Source organism: Liolophura sinensis, chromosome 9 (assembly GCF_032854445.1).
Source record: "Liolophura sinensis isolate JHLJ2023 chromosome 9, CUHK_Ljap_v2, whole genome shotgun sequence".
In the NCBI taxonomy this organism is placed as follows: Eukaryota; Metazoa; Mollusca; class Polyplacophora; order Chitonida; family Chitonidae; genus Liolophura; species Liolophura sinensis.
Window position 1 is genome coordinate 17,501,994 of NC_088303.1, and position 22,115 is coordinate 17,524,108.

Below are 22,115 nucleotides of genomic sequence, written 5' to 3' on the forward strand. Positions count from 1 at the left end.
CAAAGTAGGCTACCCATCATATCATCAAAACTTTATATAGTTTCAACTCTCAACACACAACATCAATCTCAGTTCGAGTCACACCTAAGACCTAAAAAAGAGGAAGTTGTACAGCTTCCACACTTGTCGTTCAGCATTAACGGGATAGTGCAATGACTGATTGACCCGTATCAGTATAATGGCTTGGGTGGAGCGGCTTACTTGCCTTTGGCAAGTAGTCTCACTGAAGCAGCACTAGATTAAAGATTGGTGGAAATCCATCCTGCAACAAGGAGGTACATTACATTCACTCTAAGGACTCCTCATATGACTGAAAAATTATTAAGTATGAGGTTAAACCATAAGCACTCACTCACTCCCTCAATCACTCAGTACACACCTTTTATACTTAGTCTGTATCAAATCTCATTGATTATTTTCTCTATGTTTGAGAATATCACTATTTTGAGAAACTTTTTTTTCTATAGAGCAACTGTGTAGCTATGGTCATGTTTATGCTACACGCACCATTTAATTCCTGACTACTTGTTTATGAACAGTGCATTTGAAGTTCCTTAAGCTCTAGGCAATATGCCTTATATATAGGATTTGATGTGTGGCATGTGACTTTAAGTTGTGATATTTGTGATGTACCGCCATTTTAGGGCTGTCTAGCTTCCTCTGTGTCGGGGCTGCCTAGTTTCCTCTATGTCGGTGCTGCCCAGTTTTCTCCATGTCAGGGCTGCCCAGTTTCCTCCATGTCAGGGCTGCCTAGTTTCCTTTATGTCACAGCTTCCCAGTTTCCTCCATGTCAGGGCTGCCCAGTTTTCTCCATGTCTGGGCTGCATAGTTTCCTCCATGTCAGTGCTGCCTAGTTTCCTCCATGTCAAGGCTGCCCAGTTTCCTCCATGTCAGGGCTGCCTGGTTTCCTTCGTGTCAGGGCTGCCCAGTTTCCTCCGTGTCAGGGCTGCCCAGTTTCCTCCATGTCAGGGCTGCCTAGTTTCCTCCATGTCAAGGCTGCCTAGTCTCCTCTACATCAGGGCTGTCCGGCTTCCTCCATGTCAGGGCTGCCCAGTTTCCTCCATGTCAGGGCTGCCTGGTTTCCTTCGTGTCAGGGCTGCCCAGTTTCCTCCGTGTCAGGGCTGCCCAGTTTCCTCCATGTCAGGGCTGCCTAGTTTCCTCTATGTCAGGGCGGCCTAGTTTCCTCTGTATCGAGGCTGCCTAGTTTCCTCCATGTCAGGGCTGCCTAGTTTCTGCCATGTCAGGGCTGCCTAGTTTCCTCCATGTCAGGGCTGCCTAGTTTCCTCCATGTCAGGGTTGCCTAGTTTCCTCTATATCGGGGCTGCACAGTTTCCTCCATGTCAGGGCTGCCTAGTTTCCTCTATGTCAGGGCTGCCTAGTTTTCTCTGTGCACCTGAAGAACTTGAAGATTCATAATCTTCACCACCAGGGTATATGTTAAATGTTGTTGAGTATGGCATTAAATCTTAAACGAAGAAAGGCGTAACGAGGCCATTCTTAAGAATATATTTGTTGCTCTTTATACCCCCTAGGTCCTGAAATAGTGTACAATCTTGTGTTTACTTATTACTGTAGTGCTAAAGGGACAGCCATGTAGTTGTCTTGAGTGTAATACAATTTATCACTTGGCCATTGAGGATCCCCATGTTCACAAGCTGCTCATGTGTACATGAATGTGTACATTCTTGTTTGTTTAAACGACAGCTACCTAAGCTGATGTATAAAGATGCCTAGCATATTATCCAGCCTAACCCATTTAGTTGTATAATGGGTACATTTTGTAATTAGTTAATGAATTGCCTAAAGGCAAAAGTAAAGTCACCATAATTCATTAACTTTCATTACAAAGGCTTCCACCTTTGTTGATGAGGACTCCTGACATCCGCATACCACAAATGTATTATAACAAGTAATATGTCTGGAAATTTAATTATGCATTAATTAAAAGAGATAAAGCATGCATTCTTGTATGTATATCTGTATCATATGTAAGTGATAGGTAATACACCTGATACAGTTTTGACAGTAAGTGAATGCCTAAAACCAGCATACAGTGTATGTTTTCATGGGCTATAGCCAATTCATCTTATTCAAAATTCACTGACATAATAAGGTAATATAGTAAAACCGGCATAATGTACGAAGATACATTGCGGATATTAAGTTTGATATTGATTAGTTTACATGATAATTATGATGTCTAACATGGTAGGCCTACTTATGTCCCTTATATAGCAGTTTTATTGTTGTTTCTTTTCAAGAGCCTTACAGAAGAGAGTTTTATCATGGAACTTTGAAACAATGATATATGATTTCATTAAAACCTGAAAGTTGTTACCTATATATTGAATCACAAGGTATATGGTCAAACGACTTTTGTATATAATAGTCATGATAACAACAACATGTAGCTATAATACAAGTCATGATATTTGTAATGATTTTTGTAATTGCTGATGAGGCACAGACTTACAGCTGTAGTTATTTTTAATATTAATGAATAAATGATCAGTTATTAACGCCTGCTTTAATTGCGCGCTGAGAACAGATTCTATTTCCTCCTAAATAATGCAATAAACATAAAGTGATAATGAAAAGTAGCTAATGTAACTAATGAAATGTGTGACGAAGGAAAATGTCAATGTTAATGTTATTAATATGGACTTTATAACATGCATTTACGTTTTCATGACGGCTGACAAGGGTGTATATCTATGTATGTATATTGATACGATTAAGTTTTTTGCCATCCAAAGACACAAGGTCCTTTGTGCATTGTTTGTGAAGCCATGGGTGATAGTGAGGTAGAGGAAGGTGACTCAGCTACAAACTCTTTGTGTCAGATGCTTGGTGTTTGTAACAACACAGGTTTTGGCACATGAGGGTTCCGCTTGGCTGAACACGATTAGACAAGCCCTAAATATATACCTTTAACTGCGTGACCATTCGGACGATGTCATTCCCCGCAGCAAGTATTCACGATGTGATGGCTGACTTTAGATATCAAGATAATGTACCTTTCAGCTTCTTTTAATAGACGCTCTCTTCGGTTATTAAAACGTTATTGAAATCTGATCCCAAAACCCTTTTCGTCTCTTGCATGTATTATCAACACATGCTATAGGTGTATGTGGAGTTATGTTTATTTGTTACCTGGGATAACCTCAGCGTGAATGGTTGACTGGGACTCCGCTCCTCTGATAAAGACTCTACACACTCTCATCTGGCCTTGCATGTAGGTCTACAGATGTTTTGTAGTCCAGAACCACAAGGTGTTCAAATCTGAACGGTTCATTTCTCAAATCCGTTTATCTTATTTTATCCTGATCTTACTGTCAGTATCAACAAAGTTGCTTTGGATAAAGATCTGATATATTGTTCCAATCTCGTTGACTGCATGCCAGGTATGTCTAGTACATGTTAATGTATTTACTCTCAATCAAAGTAAAAGACTTATATTTTGGCTTAAAATTACATGTTTATACTTTTTATATTGTATATGTGTATTTACATGGCATGTTTGCTTTGTATGTGTACATTTTATGTATAGTTTGTTTATATACTATGATATGTTGCCAGTTCTGTGTGATGTGAACAAGTTGAATGTACAGGTAATCATTGTATACCTACAGTGGCAGTAGTCACCACATCACAGACCTGTGCTTAGATGGCTCAGTCTTCCAGTATACAAGACTATGGGCCAAGAAGATCAGAAATGAAAGAAGCTCCAATGATTAATGTAAAAGTACATGTTTGGTAAACAACAAAAGTTCACCCTTGGTTATATTAAAGTCACATATTTTATGATATCTGATTCTGGTAGTTCTGTTGGCAAATTAAGGAAAGATACTAACTTTGAGGTTTTTTTGGAAGTTTTGGTGGTATCCCAGTGGAAAAATGTTTCAACATCAAAAACAGTATTTTACAGCATTTATTTCCTTCTGAAGATATATTTTTGGAGCAAAAGTTTAGATGATTACGGCATTATAAGCGGGTGCTTAAGCCTGTTTATGTGTAAATAAAGTGTAGTATTCATGATCTCATCTTTAGAATTTTAGTGTTTTAAGTGATGACACTACATACTGTAGGTACAAAAGTAGCACGTAAAGTAGCCGAGGTACGGGACTGAAATACACGATTGTGAAGTTACTATTCCTAGGACCTGTTGTGTATTCCTAGTGTGATGTATACCAGTAAAATATACTTGATTTGTTATTGCAGGTGTATCTAATGGGCTAAATCAAGGTTTGAGGAAGTATGATGCTAATACATGTGACTGTAACTGCTAGGCTGCATTCTTGTGGAAATCGCAGCATTCATGAAATTAATTTCATGTTAGTCAGTCGTTAAGCAATCGTCGATGAATCATCATCACCTGACTGCAACAGTTAACTTTATATTGAATACATGATGTAATGTTGATAACCGGATAGGAAACACAGAAAGAAATTATTGTGCAAACAACTAGTCCAATTAACTCACCTGTTTTCACAGCAAGACATTCAACATGTTCACGGTGTCTTGGAAATAGCTTTGAATTGGCGTTTTATCCTCGAAATATTTATTTATTTATTTATTGGATTGGTGTTTTATGCCGGTCTCAAGAATATTTCACTTGTACGACTTTAGCCGTCATTATGGTAAAAGGAAACCAGGTAGAGCCAGGGGGAAACCCACGAATATCTGCAGGTTGCTTGAAGACTTTCCCACATACGGCCAGAGAGGAAGCCACCTTGACCTGAATTCACAATGATCTCATTGGTGAGAGGCTTCTGGGTCATTGCATCGCACTGGTGGGTAACCCCCTTGGCCACGGAGGTCCCTTTATCCTCCAATTACATAAGGCAGACATTATGAACGAGACTTCCTCAGATCATTGTATAGTTTGCTTTTGGTTATATATTTCCCAGTACTAGACACTCAAGTGGCTGATATGTGGAAAGGAAGATAACTCTGGGTGGAATTATTCAGAATGGCCGGAGATGAATACTGTCGCCACATCACCGAGGAGACGGACCCGAGCCCGCAGGATGAGGCATTTCAGTTTGAGGCCCGAGACCACGGTGGGACTGTTCTGGCTGGACTTTGTCAGCTGCGGGACCAGGAGAAGCTGTTTGATGTAGTGTTGACGGCAGAGTGCCAGAGTTTCCCAGCTCACAGAGTTGTGCTAGCTTCCTGTAGTGATTACTTCAGGTGTGTATGCTGATCACGTCTTTACCTGGCTCTGTCTCTGGATTTGTGATACATAACGTAAAATTTCAGTCACCAAAGAAGGGCATTTTAGTAGGGAGTTCAGCTTCTCAGGCATCCGCCATACGAATTGCCTACAAAACCCCAATACCACGGCCTTTTCATTTGACTGTTAATGAGAGTGTAATACATTTATTTCAGTTTGTGTTTACGTTTTGGTGTACCTTTATAAATATCTTGTGTTTGTGAATGGTAGCTGACAAATAAAAAATCGCTTATCAGCGTGTACCACGGAGAAATAGCTCTCGTAATGGCCTGACGATCGGCGTGTAGTCAACGAGACGGCGCCATTTTTTTAACGTGTTTACGTTTTCAATGCGCTATTCGCACATGAGCCAATGGAAATATCCGTCTTAAAATGCTTTGGTTAAAAAGTTGGGATCTCGTAGTTTATCGTGATACCTGCCAGTTCGTCAAACACGTGAGGGCATGGGCGCCAAAAGGCGAATATGGCCTTCCGATGGGTCCGCAACAACAGCAGACGCCGGATTCTGGAATTGGTGGCGATGAGAGGTAAGTCCCATCATCAATGTGGCTGTAAACTGGCAATTTTCGACTTTTTTCTTCTTGGCTCATGTGTAATTTTCCGATTTTTGCTTTGGTGTTTTTCCGTGGCAGCCATTTGTTACAGTCTCGGTTTCATTCTTATCACCTTGTTCCTAACCGCCTACATTAGCGTTGGCCTCGTTCTGAATTTGTAAATCAAAATGCTTGGCCAAAACACCCCGTTCCCAGTAGCTTCGGCTAAAACAACAACAACACCATGTTATCTGTGCTGTCCGATCGGCATTGTTTTCAGTTCAAAATAAAACTTATTGATAACTTCTTCATAGCCTTCCTCGGTGTGCCCAGTGTTTTTTTTAACATTGGGCGTGGTTATGCTTGACGATTGACTGGTTACGATCGACATGCGAATAGATTCAAGGAATGAAATTAAGGAGTTTATAGTGTGTTCATACCTAAGTTATTGGTCATGTTATGAGAGGGTGTCAGGTTGTTTAAACCTTTTTTCTTCTGTACCATTAAATTGTTTATTTTTTGTTCTAGTTTTCACACAGATAACCTACCTCATAGTGGCCTGAATCATGGCAGATGAAGAAGAGCTGTGTGACTCAGTTTCAGATATTGGTATGCGCATATACATTTATTCACCAAAAGGTCTCTCAAGTAACTTGCGCCATATTCTAAGGAATATAATTATTTCCCTTATTCTACATGACACCGTTGGGACTTGTTATGCCCCCATGATCCTTGGGGTAAACCACTGGCAGAAAAAATAGTTCTGAACTACTTCCCCATATTTAGACCGCAACACTCATCGCTCGACCAATGGCTGTCCAGTACTACTGCTATCTATCTTGCGATGTGTGCAAATTACACTTATTCAACCTTGTGACATAACTGCAGGTCACGCCCTGTCTAGACAGCACGTGCAAAAGAGAAACTGATTGGATTATCCGTATCGCTGGGTGTGGCTGGGGTCATCACAGAATAGATCGACTCGCTTCGCTCGCCGTCTATCCTGTGATAACCCTCGTTGTGCGCTGTCGAACTATTACTTATTTGGCAGTGGATGGCATACATAAAAGTAAACTTGTTACGGGTTCGTAGCCATTTACCCTTGCCAAGGTTTCTGCTCAATTGAGATCGCCTCAGGCTCATCACAGTATAGAAACATAATGTAAACCAACAATCTTTACTTAATAAATGTGTATTGAATAAATTACAGAAACATGTACTTCTTAATATATTTTATTTCTGTTTTAGATACTCTCCTGGGTGAATATTTCGAGCATATGCAGGAAGGCCCTCAGCTACCACCCGACCTGGCTAACAAGATAGATGTTCCAATAACCTATGGACTGTATACCAAAGCATTACTGAGGCTGGAGACAAGAGGAATCAACATTCAGAACAATTTGCCCCCTTTATTAAAACTTTTTGACTCCACAATTGAACTGCCTAACAAAATCAGTAACCTTACTCGAAAAGTGAAAAAATATCTGAACAGTCATCCGGACAGTCAAACAGAAATTATTTCATCAATATACCCATCTGATGTGAAGGTTGCTGGCTTTTCTGAAGATCAGCTACTAAACGGCTCACTGCCAAGGTGCACTCCAACTGTCGGACATATCCTCTCCTTGAGATCATTCATACGTGTACGACAGTTATCCTGGAAATATTTACACAAGTGGGTTATCGAAATGCTGGGACTATCTCCAGAGGATGTTGATACCACTTCATTGATTAGCCAGTGTAATAGGCTCTTCCTTCGCAAGAGGAAAAAGTCATCGGCCATTTTTTTAGAGGAGCAGTACCGTCCCCCTGTTTCTGTGCAGGTTGTTGAGCAGGCAGCTGGACAGACATCGGATCACAGTGACACAGAAAATGATGTTGTTGAACTGTATCAAGACCTGAAACAGAAATTAAAAGAATTATCTGATACTTTAAAGAGTGCTTATGACAAGAATTGTGTTTTAGAGCACACAGTTTACAAACAAAACCAACGACTATTTGAACTCACTAAAATGGCAAAACAGCATAAGAAACTGAAACAACAACTGAGTGAACTTCGATCATCTTTCTCAACCAGGAATGTTAACAAACGAATTGCAACCAGAGACAAACATATTGAAAAACTGTCTGCCATTAATGTTGAACTGAATCGTGAAAATATGAATTTGAAGGAAAGCCTGAACACAGCAGAGAGAAAAAAACTGAATGCACAAAAGCAAGCTTCTCATTACTACAACAGATGTATCAAACTTAAAGAAGATGGATTACGACCAGATGCACTCTCTTTGGCTAAGATTGAAGAGTTGGAAACAGAAAATGAAACATTGAAAGAGCAAATTGAAGATCTTGTAGACAAAACGACACAACTGGAAACATTTTCTGGGAATAGATATGATGACAACATTCGCCAATGCTACATAGATTTATTGTCCATGGGTGTCAGTGTTGGAAGATGCGAGTCTGTTGTTCGATCAGTCCTTGGCAATTTGACAAATACAACAGTTGGAAGACTTCCTAGCAGAAGCACAGCATCACTTTTACAAGTTGAAGCACAGATATTATCAGAACAGCAAGCTCTGGATGTTATCCTTTCACATGAGGACAGTACACTGCATACAGACAACACTAAAAAGAAGGGACGAGAATATGCAGGCGTCCAAGTCTCTGTTCAGTCAGAAAATCCTGTTTTTCTTGATATCGTGGAAATGGTGAGTGGCAACACGGAATCCGTTCTTGATGCTCTGAAACTGACTCTGTCCCATCTAGCTGAAAATGTAGCTTCAACAACAGAGGAGAAATCACTACTGGAGGCAAAACTACTTTTTGCACTGAAAAATATAATGACTGATCGGCATATTGTAAACAAAAAAATCGTAAAATCACTTGAAGATTGGCGATCCCAAATGCTGCCTGAAATTATTTCATCTGCTGATATAACAGAAGAAGAAAAGACCGACCTTGTCAACATGAACAGTTTGTTCTGCGGTCTCCATGTAATTGTTAACATGGCCACGGAAGCAAAGAAAGCGCTCAAACTATACCAAGATAGAAACATTCCACGAGAGGACCTTGGGCCAGGGTTCAATACAAACAATTCTAGGTCATATGATTTGATATATCAAGTGTGCAAGGCTTTGACAACTGGACCTGAGAGGCAATCTGACCAAAAGTCTGGATATGGGGAGGAGTTTGCTGTTCACATGGAAGGCTTGAAAAAGGTTGTTAAGTTAGTTCCATTTCTAGGTAACCGCTTCAATATTCTTTTTCATGATGCTGCTGCCACATATTTTCACAGGCAAGATATTGTAGAGTTTTTGAGAGGGGGTTACATATCAGACTCGAATGATAAACTGAACTTTCTTTTAAAATGCATCCTCGAACAAATTCAAGTAGACCACAACCTTGCTGGATGCAGAGCTCTGGGCATTATAGACAAAATGATTACTGGCCCTTTGTGGCGAAAGTTAAATGAGGAAGGAATGCACATTCTGGACACCAGTCAAATCTGGAAAGAGGTAACCAACTTCCTGGATGAGTGCTCCAATGATTCCACGCCTATGATGAATGGGAAAACAGTTTTCAGCGAAGAATTACTTCAGAAAGATGACGTTTACAATAGTTTATTTGAACCTGGAACACCACTTCTACAGAAACATACTAAATCTGTCCTAGAACTCACATGTGCTAATTTGGCTTCTCTGTGTAAACGGCAGCTTGCAGATCATCTGACTGGATTCCTTCATCAACCATCTGACAAACTGTGGCAGGAGACAAAATCTGCTCCATTGACAAATGTAGTATCAGAGTCCGCATTTGCTGATCTTGACAGGTGTGTTCAGCATGCACCACAAAAAAGCACGATTGCAAAGGCAGCCCTATCATGTTTCCAGCGAAACAAAACATCTGTTTATCTTAAGAAGTTGAGCCTGGAAAAGAAGAGGAAATATTTTCAAATTGCCCGTAGAAGAGCCCCTGTAAGAAAGAAAGCTGACAGAGACCGATACAGAGACATTAGAAGAAAGAAGTTAGAACTGATGAGAGAGAAAAAGCTTCAGAAAGAAGAAAAGGAACGGAAGCAAATGTGGCGAGAAGAACAACTCAGAGTGCGAATCAGTGTGAATGGTGGTATCTGGAGGACAGAGGAAGAGCTGAAAGAGAAGATGAAACAGATACAGGGGAAAATGAAAAGGATGCAGGCAGTCAGAGATCAGATTACTTACAGGATAAACCGGAGTAAAACATCAAATAAGAACCTAGGAAAATTTACAGTGAACAAGAAGGAACTTACCATTGATGAACTTAGTCGAAATCTTATTTTGTTGATCTGTGAGAATGTGAACATTGAATTTCATCTACATGTACCAGACCACGTGAACATCGATCAGCAAAAAAACGCGTCGCGAAAACGCAGGCATCAAGTTCCAGTTAACAGTAATGCTGCTAAGAAACCTCGAGTTCCAGAACCGTTACCATGTTTACAGTTTGCTTCTGGTTCTTATGTTGCTGTTGCATTTGATACAGAATGGTATCCTGCTTTTGTGGATTCTGTTGATGATGGCATGATGACTGTCCGTTTTCTTCACCGTCGAGGGGACAGTTTTATTTGGCCTGAGCCCCCAGACCCTAGTGATGGAAAACCAGTTCCGAGAGTGTTTGCATTTGCTGAAGTAAAGTGTGAACCCAAAAACATTAGACTTTGGTCTGTTGACAATGTCAAGCAGATTGACCAACTGTATCTTGATTTTAAAGAGGCCTACATGAGTTAACAATCATTATTATACCGTATGCAGTTTATCTTTAGGAGACTTGCGCCACATCCTGCACCCACGGTCAAAAGACTTGTCAGGTAGTTTTTTTGGTTTTGGATGTTAAAATCAACCTTTGGTGTATTTGTTTTTGCAATGTGTATGAAATAAGCTTTCATTTGATATATAACAAAGCATAAAAAGTTCATCGTCAAGTGATTTGAAATTTGGCGGCCATATTGGATTTTGTCCGCCATATTGGATTTTTGTCCGCCATCTTGGTTAATTACGCGAGCCCTATTCTCTGTCTCTGAGGTTCACATGTCTATCAAATGATTGGTTGACTCCTGCATAGATTTGTTTTCATTTTACTTCATTGCCTTCAAGGTGTCTGATTCCTGTGTAAATATTACGTAATTGTAGGAGCATATTGATATGCAAATTTATGCAAATGAACCCATTTACGCTCGCCCATGCCGATTTTTCGATTCAAATTTGAAATCGCAGCGAAAAATTCATATAGGAAGTGAATTTTCATCAAAATGGGATTAAAATTCAAAGATATCCATCAATTTTTCTTTTGTTTTTGTTAATTTGTGGGGGTTTTTGGTGCCATGGGCACAGTGTTACAGTATGTAAGAAAAGTTCCAACAAAACGACTCAAAACCGATGACATAATTGCCGCTACACAGAGAACTATTCAACCGATTTTCAAAATTCAAACTGTTTTCTGTTTCTTAGAACCTCATCTTGGTAATGAGTGAAGTCATTCAGTGAAATAACAAAAATAAAATTTTTGCTGAACTCCCTAATTTTAGAGGCAAATTTTTTTAAATATTATTTGTTACCAATGCAGCTGCTGTGAGTTCAAGTCTAACTCATGCAGGCTTCCTCTCTGGGCATACATGGGTTGTCTACCTGCGAATGATCGTGGGTTCTCTCTGGGCTCTGCCCGGTTTGCTTCTACCATAATGCTGGCCATCATCGTGAAAGTGAAATATTCTTGAGTACGGCATAAAACAGCAATCAGATAAATAAATTAAATGAATCTTATTTTTGAATTATTAGCTCTGGTGCTAAACTGGACATTTTTCCTGTCAGATATCTTTATATTTCCCAAATTCAGAAGAATTCAGAGGTAGATAGATGCAACTGGAGAGAACTGTGTGCAAAACCGAGCAAGCGCTCAACATTTGTGGGTGATAGCAAGCCTATCTAGATTGACTAAAACAAGTGTTCTATCGTTTGCTCCCAGTTGCTCAAAACCCAGTTGCTCCCAGTTGCCCAAAACTCAGTTGTTCCCAGTAACCCAAAACCCAGTAGCTCCCAGTAGCCCAAAACCCAGTTGCTCCCAGTCACCCCAAACCCAGTTGCTCCCAGTAACCCAAAACTTAGTTGCTCCCAGTAACCCAAACCCAGTGGCTCTCAGTAACACAAAACCCATATGCTCCCACTCACCCAAAACCCAGTTGCCCCCAGTCACCCAAAACCCAAAACAAAAACCCAAAACTCTGATGGTGGTAGCCCAAAACCCAGTTGCTCCCAGTCACCCAAAACCCAGTTGCTCCCAGTAACCCAAAACCCATTTGCTCCCAGTCACCCAAAACCCAGTTTCCCCCAGTCACCCAAAACCCAGTTGCTCCCAGTCACCCAAAACTCTGTTGCTCCCTGTAACCCAAAACCCAGTTGCTCCCAGTAAACCAAAACCCAGTTGATCCCAGTGTCCCATAACCCAGTTGCTCAAAATCCAGTAGTTCGAAGTCCAGTTGCTCCCAGTTTCTCAGAATCCAGTTGCTTCTAGTTGCCCAAAACCTAGTTGTTTCCAGTATCTCAAAACCCAGTTGCTCAGAATCCAGTTGCTCCCAGTTGCTCAAAACCCAGTTGCTTCTAGTCGCCCAAAATCTAGTTGCCCCCAGTCACCCAAAACCCAGTAGCTCCCAGTAACCCAAAACCCAGTTGTTCCCAGTAACCCAAAACTCAGTTGTCCCCAGTCACCCAAAACCCAGTTGCTCACAGTAACCCAAAACCCAGTTGCTCTCAGTTGCAAGGTCAATATAGGCCCAGGATTAAGTCACTAGGATTGTCAAGTACCTTACAAAGATTGATGGTTTACTGGGGCATTCTAGTTTCCTCTGCCCATAAACCTGACCTCTGGCATATAGGTGAAAACTTCTTCACACCAATCAAATAAATTTTTTCCTAGCCTTGAACTGGAACATCATATGATAACAAAGTGTATCTGAAGCTTCCAAGTTTGCCCTGACGTTACACACCCATCGTTGATGAAACTTTACTGATGTTTCTTTTGAGTACATGTATCTCACCTGTGGAAGAAATCGGTAATTGTGGTAGGCCTGTCAGAAAGACCAGTAGGCTACATGAAGGTACACGTAGGTGGGCTATGCAAAGTGGTAACCAGACACACTATTGAAATTTGTATCTAAAACTTCACTTCAAATGAATTTTGTTGTTTGAACTCTTTAAGTATATGTGTGTGGGGGCGGGTTATTGGTCTTACAAATGGTTGGATATCTGGATATCATTGCTGTCACAGGGGTTTAATGACTTTCTTTTTTGACTATTAAGAAAATTTGCTAATGCGGTCCATGAAGATTACCTTTTAATTCTGATTCATTTGAATTAAGAAAGAAGTTACATATAAGTGGAAAAATGTATGCCAGTATGTATTGGGATGAAGTTAATTTGTTTTCAAGAATATTTTAAATAATAGATGAAAATAGTTTTCATAAAATTTTCATTGCTGTATCTGATGGTGGCAACTACTCTTTTCCATTGAATTTATTTGTTCATTTATTTACTTCTTTGATTGTTGTTTTACGAAAATTTATTGATTTATTTGGTGTTTTTCTCAAGAATATTTCATGTAAAATAGTGGGATGAAAGCGGTCAAAACTTAAAGAAACCCACGACCATCAGCAGGTTGCTGCAGACCTCCTTTAAATAGAAATAACCTTGAAATGTCCATGACATATGTACATGTAAATGTAAGGAAGTGAAAATGTTGCTGAGCTTACAGCATGTGGTTTGTGGGTTTTGTGCAGGGCCATGTTCACAGATGACCTCAGGGAATGTCACCAGAAGGAGATCACGCTGAACGGTGTGACGGCTAAGGGGATGAAGCACCTGATAGACTATGCCTACACTTCCAGGCTCTCCATTGATGCAGGTACATGCTTGTCTGTGTATTCTACAGTATATGGGCCAGCCAGTAGCCTACCTTTGGCTCATGTGAGGTGGACTGGAGCGGAAGTGATTTTTGACAATGCACTATGTGATATTATTGCTGGGACAATTATTTTTTTCATTTTGCGTAATTTGTAAGGGATAATGATTATAAGTTCTTGTGTTAATCTTTGATAATCTTGAGATAATGTTGTAACCATTTCATATGTTCCACTGGTAATGTTGTAACCATTTCTTGTGTTCCACTGATAATGTTGTAACCATTTCTTGTGTTCCACTGATAATGTAACCATTTCTTGTGTTCCACTGATAATGTAACCATTTCTTGTGTTCCACTGATAATGTAACCATTTCTTAGTTCCACAGATAATGTTTTAATCATTTCTTGTGTTCCACAGATAATGCTGTAACCACTTTTTGTGTTCCACAGATAATGCTGTAACCATTTCTTGTGTTCCACTGATAATGTTACCTATTCATTGTGTTCTGCAGATAAAGTTAGCTATTTCTTGTATTCTGTACATAATCTTCACCTCTTCTGTTGTTTCGCAGATAATGTCCTGGACATCTTGGCCGCAGCCAGTCACTTCCAGATCCTGCCTGTGGTGGGTGCCTGTAGTGGGTTCATTGGGCACCAGCTGACAGTGGAGAACTGTGTGGATGTGGCAACCCTGGCTGACACATACTCCCTGAAAGAGCTGCAGATGCATGCTTACAGGTTCATGTGTAACCACTACGCTCAGTTTTCCATGTCGCCGTCCTTCCAGCGGCTCTCCGCACCTCAGCTAACCACTCTGCTCCAGAGTAACTTCCCGGTAGACTGCCCCGAATGGGATGTCTGTTACATGGCCCTGAACTGGATAGAATACAAGATGGAGGATCGACTGCCTCACGCGGCCAGCATCCTCACCAACATCTTCTTCCAGGACATCAAGGTGAGCGAGCTTCAGAGGCTTACACAATCAGACACGATGAAGGAGGTGCTGGCCTGGAACCCTCAGCTCAAGAAGCACATCTTCTCCAAGCTGGGCAGTCGTAAAGTGTCGGTGTGCTCTGCTCAGAACCTGCTTAACCGGCGGGGTTATAAGGAGACGGTTATCGTGGCCGGTGGGTTTACTGTGCACTCGGGCATGACCAATGACATTTTGTACCTGGATACAGACACGTGCACGTGGAAACTGCTCACCAAAATCCCCCACGTGGAACAGTGTAACTTCGGTGTGTCCGTGCTGAACAACTGCCTGTATGTACTGGGTGGCTGTTTTGACCAGAACATGCAGGAGGTGATACACCCGTATGGATTCCGGTTTGACCCGCTCAGGAACACCTGGTCCAGCATCGCGCCCATGCTAGAGGAGCGCTGTCGTTTTTATCTGGGGGCTGTGGACAACAAGCTGTACGCCATTGGGGGCGACCCGTCGTTCTCTGGGGATCTGATTGACGATATCTCACGATGTGAATGTTACAACTCTGACTGTAACACCTGGACTGAGATGGCGCCTCTGCCAGGTAGCCGGACCCAGCATGCGGGGACATCTTATTACCACTACCTGTACGTGTCAGGGGGTCTACAAGAGCTGGACAATGTTGTGCTGGACACCTTACACTGTTACGATACACGGGCAGAGGCATGGACATCCAAGTCCTCCATGCTGTCCCCACGGGCAGACCACACCATGTTTGTGTACGACAACAAGATCTACGTGGCTGGAGGCTGGTTTGAGGACGAGATCAGCCACCAGAGGGTTCTGGTGAGGACGATAGACTCGTACGACGTGAGCACGGACCAGTGGGAGATGGTGACACATCTACCTGAGGCCCGCCTGCATGCAACCTTCACCTGTCTCCATCACCACCTGTTCGTCATAGGTGGATCAATTGATGGAGACTATGAGAAAAAGACAAAAAAAGTAGACATTCTGAATTTGGATATGTGCAGATGGGAAGAGAGTATTGATTTTAGCCATGAGGTGTGGGAACATACAGCCTGTAGTATGTTCCTTCCCACAGTGCTGTCTTTATGAACATACATCCTGTACTATCTACATTCCCACAGTGGTACCTTAATGAATATACAGCCTGTAGTATGTTCCTTCCCACAGTGCTGTCTTTATGAACATACATCCTGTACTATCTACATTCCCACAGTGGTACCTTAATGAATATACAGCCTGTAGTATGTTCCTTTCCACAGTGCTGTCTTTATGAATATACATCCTGTACTATCTACATTCCCACAGTGGTACCTTAATGAATATACAGCCTGTAGTATGTACCTTCCCACAGTGCTGTCTTTATGAACATACATCCTGTACTATCTACATTCCCACAGTGGTACCTTAATGAATATACAGCCTGTAGTATGTACCTTCCCACAGGTCTACCTTTATGAATATACATCCTGTACTATCTACATTCCCACAGTGGTATCTTTATGAATATACAGCCTGTAGTATGTTCCTTCCCACAGTGCTGTCTTTATGAACATACATCCTGTACTATCTACATTCCCACAGTGGTACCTTAATGAATATACAGCCTGTAGTATGTACCTTCCCACAGGTCTATCTTTATGAATATACATCCTGTACTATCTACATTCCCACAGTGGTACCTTAATGAATATACAGCCTGTAGTATGTACCTTCCCACAGGTCTATCTTTATGAACATACATCCTGTACTATCTACATTCCCACAGTGGTATCTTAATGAATATACAGCCTGTAGTATGTACCTTCCCACAGGTCTATCTTTATGAATATACATCCTGTACTATCTACATTCCCACAGTGGTATCTTTATGAATATACAGCCTGTAGTATGTACCTTCCCACAGGTCTGTCTTTATGAATATACATCCTGTACTATCTACATTCCCACAGTGGTATCTGTATGGATATGCAGCATGTAGTATGTACCTTCCCACAGTGCTGCCTTTATGAATATACATCCTGTACTGTCTACATTCCCACAGTGCTATCTTTATGAATATGCAACCTGTAGTATGTACCTTCCCACAGGGCTAGCTTTATGAATATACATCCTGAACTGTCTACATTCCCACAGTGGTATCTTTATGGATATGCAGCATGTAGTATGTACCTTCCCACAGTGCTGCCTTTATGAATATACATCCTGAACTGTCTACATTCCCACAGTGGTATCTTTATGAATATACAGCCTGTAGTATGTACCTTCCCACAGGTCTATCTTTATGAATATACATCCTGTACTATCTACATTCCCACAGTGGTATCTTTATGAATATGCAGCATGTAGTATGTACCTTCCCACATGGCTATCTTTATGAATATACATCCTGTGCTTTCTACATTCCCACAGTGGTATCTTTTTGGGTATGCAGTATGTAGTATGTACCTTCCCACAGGGCCATCTTTATGAATATGCATCCTGTACTATCTACCTTCCCACAGTGCTTTCTGTATGAATATGCAGCATGTAGTGTATACCTTTCCACAGAGCTGTCTTTGTAAATGTACAGCCTGTAATATGTACCGTTCCAGAGTTTTGTCTTATAATATACAGCCTGCTTTATGTACCTTCCTTATAGACATATCGCTAGTCTGTGTGTGGTGTGTACTTTCCTGCAGTGCTGTCTAGTTATGAACATAATGCCTGTACTATTCACATTCCCACAGAGCTGTATTTATGAACATACATGTTATATGTACATGTACCTCTTAATTGTGCTATTTTGTTGAATGTACAACCGATCATAGATGCACATGTACATGTATGTACCTCTTAGTGCAGTGATTGTGAACAGAAGGCAATAGTACATGTACATTATCATACAGACACATTTACTGTACCTCATTATTCATGAAGATACTGGTACAGCTTGCCTACATGAATAGATGGCCTGTACTGTAGAGATACAGACACATTTACTGTACCTCATTATTCATGAAGATACTGGTACAGCATGCCTACATGAATAGATGGTCTGTACTATAGAGATACAAACACATTTACTGTACCTCATTATTCATGAAGATACTGGTACAGCTTGCCTACATGAATAGATGGCCTGTACTATAGAGATACAGGCACATTTACTGTACCTTATTATTCATGAACATACTGGTACAGTTGGCCTACATGAATAGATGGTCTGTACTATAGAGATACAGGCACATTTACTGTACCTTATTATTCATGAACATACTGGTACAGTTGGCCTACATGAATAGATGGTCTGTACTATAGAGATACAGGCACATTTACTGTACCTTATTATTCATGAACATACTGGTATAGTTGGCCTACATGAATAGATGTCCTGTACTATAGAGATACAGACACATTTACTGTACCTCATTATTCATGAACATACTGGTACAGTTGGCCTACATGAATAGATGGTCTGTACTATAGAGATACAAACACATTTACTGTACCTCATTATTCATGAAGATACTGGTACAGTTGGCCTACATGAATAGATGGTCTGTACTATAGAGATACAGGCACATTTACTGTACCTTATTATTCATGAAGATACTGGTACAGTTGGCCTACATGAATAGATGGTCTGTACTGTAGCGATACAAACACATTTACTGTACCTCATTATTCATGAATATACATGTACAGCTTGCCTACATGAATAGACGACCTGTTCTGTACAGATACAGGCACTTTTACTGTAATTCTTCAATCATTTCGCAGGTTTGCAAGGTGTTTATTCAAGTATATTCTGAAGGCATTATTCTGTGTATACTGATAAAATTATACTTCTTGTGAAGCCCTGAAATTGGCCAATCCAACCAATGTGGTTGTGTCTCCAGAATCATATCAGAAGTGTGCATAAATTGCACTGAAAGTTGCTCATTCATATGCAAAAATGTTGAGGAATTAGAGTAAGATGTTATCGTGTTCTGGTCTTTATTTATATTTTCTTTATACATGTACAACATAATTGAGTTGATCAGCTTTGGTACAGATTATGAACAGGTAATCAGCTAACAGAGCATTTCTTTTGAGGCTGATAAATAAATAATAGCAACAATCAGGTAAGAGTTTTATAAACTCTCTACATACTATTCCACTTCATTTACCGTACGTTGCTTATTACACTCAAAAAAGTTGTGAGATTATGTCATGCAGTTTAGTCTAAAAGGCTCTACCCAGTTGTTATTGTTTATTTATTAGATGTCTGACGAAAACAGCCCCAATTTGGATTTACTTTTGAGGCTGATTTGAAATCAGTTGTTAAATAATGAATTGCATTTATATGAAATTTATTGTCTTGTGAGTTTGTTCCCACTGAGGTCTCTGGATTTTTCGACTCAATATTTACATTTGTAAGATGAATGCTTATGAATTATGTACATGATATGACATTATAACAATTGTTTGTAAAAAAGACAACACCTGTAATTGTCAAAATAAACATGCAAAATACTAGATACTACAGATTTTTATTGGCAAGTTACCTGTAGCCTTTCAGGTGTTGAATGGTGCTTTAGGGAAATGATGTCTTTTTCATACGTAAAATGTATGATGTTTAACATGTAACATGATATGTTTCATTCATTGTTTGTCAGCTAGAGTTTCAGTCGCACAAAAGCAAGATCTAGTAACTGCTACTTAGTGAAATTGCCACTCACTAAATCTGAAGTAGCACCCATCTCATGGAAGCCAGATCTAGTACATTTGTAGCTGCTACCTATACTGAATTTGCCACTTGTTGAATCTGAAGCACTGGTGGTACCATTCTCACAAAAACAAGATCTAGTAACCGCTACTTACTGAATATGCCACTCACACAATCTGAAGTTGCATAAGAAAACGTGAAAGCAAGATCTAGTAGTTGCTAGTTACCGAGTTTGCCACTCACTTTACCTGAAGTAGCGCTAGACTGGTGGAAGCCAGACCTAGTAGCTGCTACTAACCGAGTTTGCTACTCACTTTACCTGAGGTAGCGCTAAACTGGTGGAAGCCAGATCTAGTAGCTGCTACTAACCGAGTTTGCCACTCACTTTACCTGAGGTAGCGCTAGACTGGTGGAAGCCAGATCTAGTAGCTGCTACTAACCGAGTTTGCTACTGACTTTACCTGAAGTAGCGTTAAACTGGTGGAAGCCAGATCTAGTAGCTGCTAATTACCGAGTTTGGCACTCACTTTACCTGAAGTAGCGCTAGACTGGTGGAAGCCAGATCTAGTAGCTGCTACTAACCGAGTTTGCTACTCACTTTACCTGAAGTAGCGCTAGACTGGTGGAAGCCAGATCTAGTAGCTGCTACTAACCGAGTTTGCTACTCACTTTACCTGAAGTAGCGCTAAACTGGTGGAAGCAAGATCTAGTAGCTGCTAGTTACATTGCTTACCTTGCATCATTACATCTGTACCTGTGCTTTTGCAGCCATTGTAAGGATTGTGTCAGGCTACCATGTTGAACTTGTAATTATGAACACGATATATCTCAGCTCCATGTAACTCACATGTTTTGATGCTGCAGCTACGATGTACACTCATGTATACCTGTCAGCGTCCCAGAATGTAAGAAATACACATGCAGTGAACATACATGCTACATCAAGAAGCTTCCAATGTACATAAACGAGTATATATGGACTCCTAACACTGTTACTGTGTAGCAGTCTAAGCCTATTTATCAGGGATTGAATGGAAGTGGTATATTTGCTGCTTGTTACTTTGTTGTTGCTTTCGTTATGTACAACACTAGTACATGTATATTGTTACTTTTACCATTATTTTCATTTATGTCAGGGATATTTATATATTGTTTGCAAGAGTATGCTCCAATAGACATGTTTATTATGTACCGCTATACATAGGCCTATACAGCATACATACATGTATATGAAGTATTCATTTGTATTATTGTGTATGGCGAAAATACCAACCAAATAAATAAATAGTGTACATTTGACGTTTTTGTAAACCATTGTCATATCCAGGGTGGTTGAGACTTCTATATGAAGTATATACATGTACAAAACTTAAATAGCATTTAAACGTCTTACTGCATTAATGCTGCACCGTATAAATTTTACGTCTTTATAGGATTCAAGTTTTAAGAATGGCCTACATTTGTAGTATCCATATGACGCGGAACCAAATCACCTGTTGTCACCTGAGCATGTTTTACAACAGAACATCACTTTTGCCCAAACAACCAGTAATACTGGTCTAGTAGTGCCAATAAAACAATAGTTCTACCATTTTGTTCAGTGTACCACATCCATTTAAAGAAAAACATTTTAATTACCTGTACCTGTAGGCTCATAAATCTATTCTTTACATGTATTAATAGTTTTCATTACAGGTCAGATTACAAGTATATGTGCATGATTTATTGGATATTCTCTAGTTGGATAATGGTTTTGTTATCCTACAGATATATTATAAATAAAGTTTGTATGCCATTCCAGATGTCCTATAAATACTTGACATCTTACAAATTCATCCTCAATAAAATTGTGCCTTGTGGTTATTTAATAATAGTTTGAAAAACATTTCTGTTTTCTGTATGCTGACTTTACCACAGGACATGTGGAGTGATACAAGTATGCCTGGAAGTTTGTCCAGTACCTGCTTACCAAGATCGGAATTTTAAATTCGAATATACATCTTAACTGTCCTGTAGCTATGTGCAACTAGTAAAATACTAGTTAGCATGACTGTTTTGTGTTGCTGTGTGTGTTGTTCTTTGGGTATCATCTGCTTTCGGTTGTGGTGTTACTGATGTGATCAATGTCTTGCACTTGCATGCACAAATATTTCACTTAGTATACAATGGAGTCCAGGCAGCATTATGGTGGGAGAGAACCAGGCAGAACCCGGGGAACACCACTGACATCCAGCAGGTGGCTGACAGACCTTTTTCCCACATATGGGTTGTTGTGTTGGGATGAAGTGTCTGAACAATAAAACCTGGTTACATGTGTGGATATATTAACAAAGGTGGTTTAATAAATATCTGGATGAACATCACTATTTCTTTTAAAATATGGGACACCTGGTCTACTCATTTTAGCCAATATATATGCAATTCTAGCAGAAATATTGAGTTTCTTTTCTCTCACATAATCAGACCATCTAATGAACATGCTCATACTTCGCTTTTCCAAACGACTGGTAAAGAAATGTAATATTCTGCTTTCAACATATATATCTGTACCAAATTTTAGAAGAATTAGGGTAGATGATGTTTGGGCAGTGACTAGTGTGCCTTGGCTCAGTGTCTGGGAAATGTGGTCAGGTGTGATGGTGGCAATAGCGTGATTGATGTATAAGCAGGGGTGGGGTGTCTCGGTAATCTGTCTGGGAGTGGTGGTAACTGATTATTAGCTTTGACGATGTGCTGAAGAGGAGACCAAAACAGAAGTCTGTTTGAAAACTGATG

At 40.2% G+C, this 22,115-nt stretch overlaps 2 protein-coding genes across 2 annotated transcripts; both read left to right on the forward strand.

Annotated features, from left to right (window-relative positions):
* Positions 1-4,920: 4,920 nt before the first annotated feature.
* Positions 4,921-15,858, forward strand: LOC135475657 (kelch-like protein 26). Its single transcript, XM_064755589.1, has 3 exons — positions 4,921-5,193; positions 13,577-13,701; positions 14,271-15,858. Exons 1-3 carry the CDS (start codon positions 4,973-4,975, stop codon positions 15,740-15,742), a joined length of 1,818 nt encoding a protein of 605 aa, XP_064611659.1. The 5' UTR covers positions 4,921-4,972; the 3' UTR covers positions 15,743-15,858.
* On the forward strand, positions 5,290-10,535 carry LOC135474923 (uncharacterized). The gene is made up of 3 exons (XM_064754613.1): positions 5,290-5,763; positions 6,298-6,378; positions 7,018-10,535. Exons 2-3 carry the CDS (start codon positions 6,336-6,338, stop codon positions 10,533-10,535), a joined length of 3,561 nt encoding a protein of 1,186 aa, XP_064610683.1. The 5' UTR covers positions 5,290-5,763; positions 6,298-6,335.
* Positions 15,859-22,115: the final 6,257 nt, after the last annotated feature.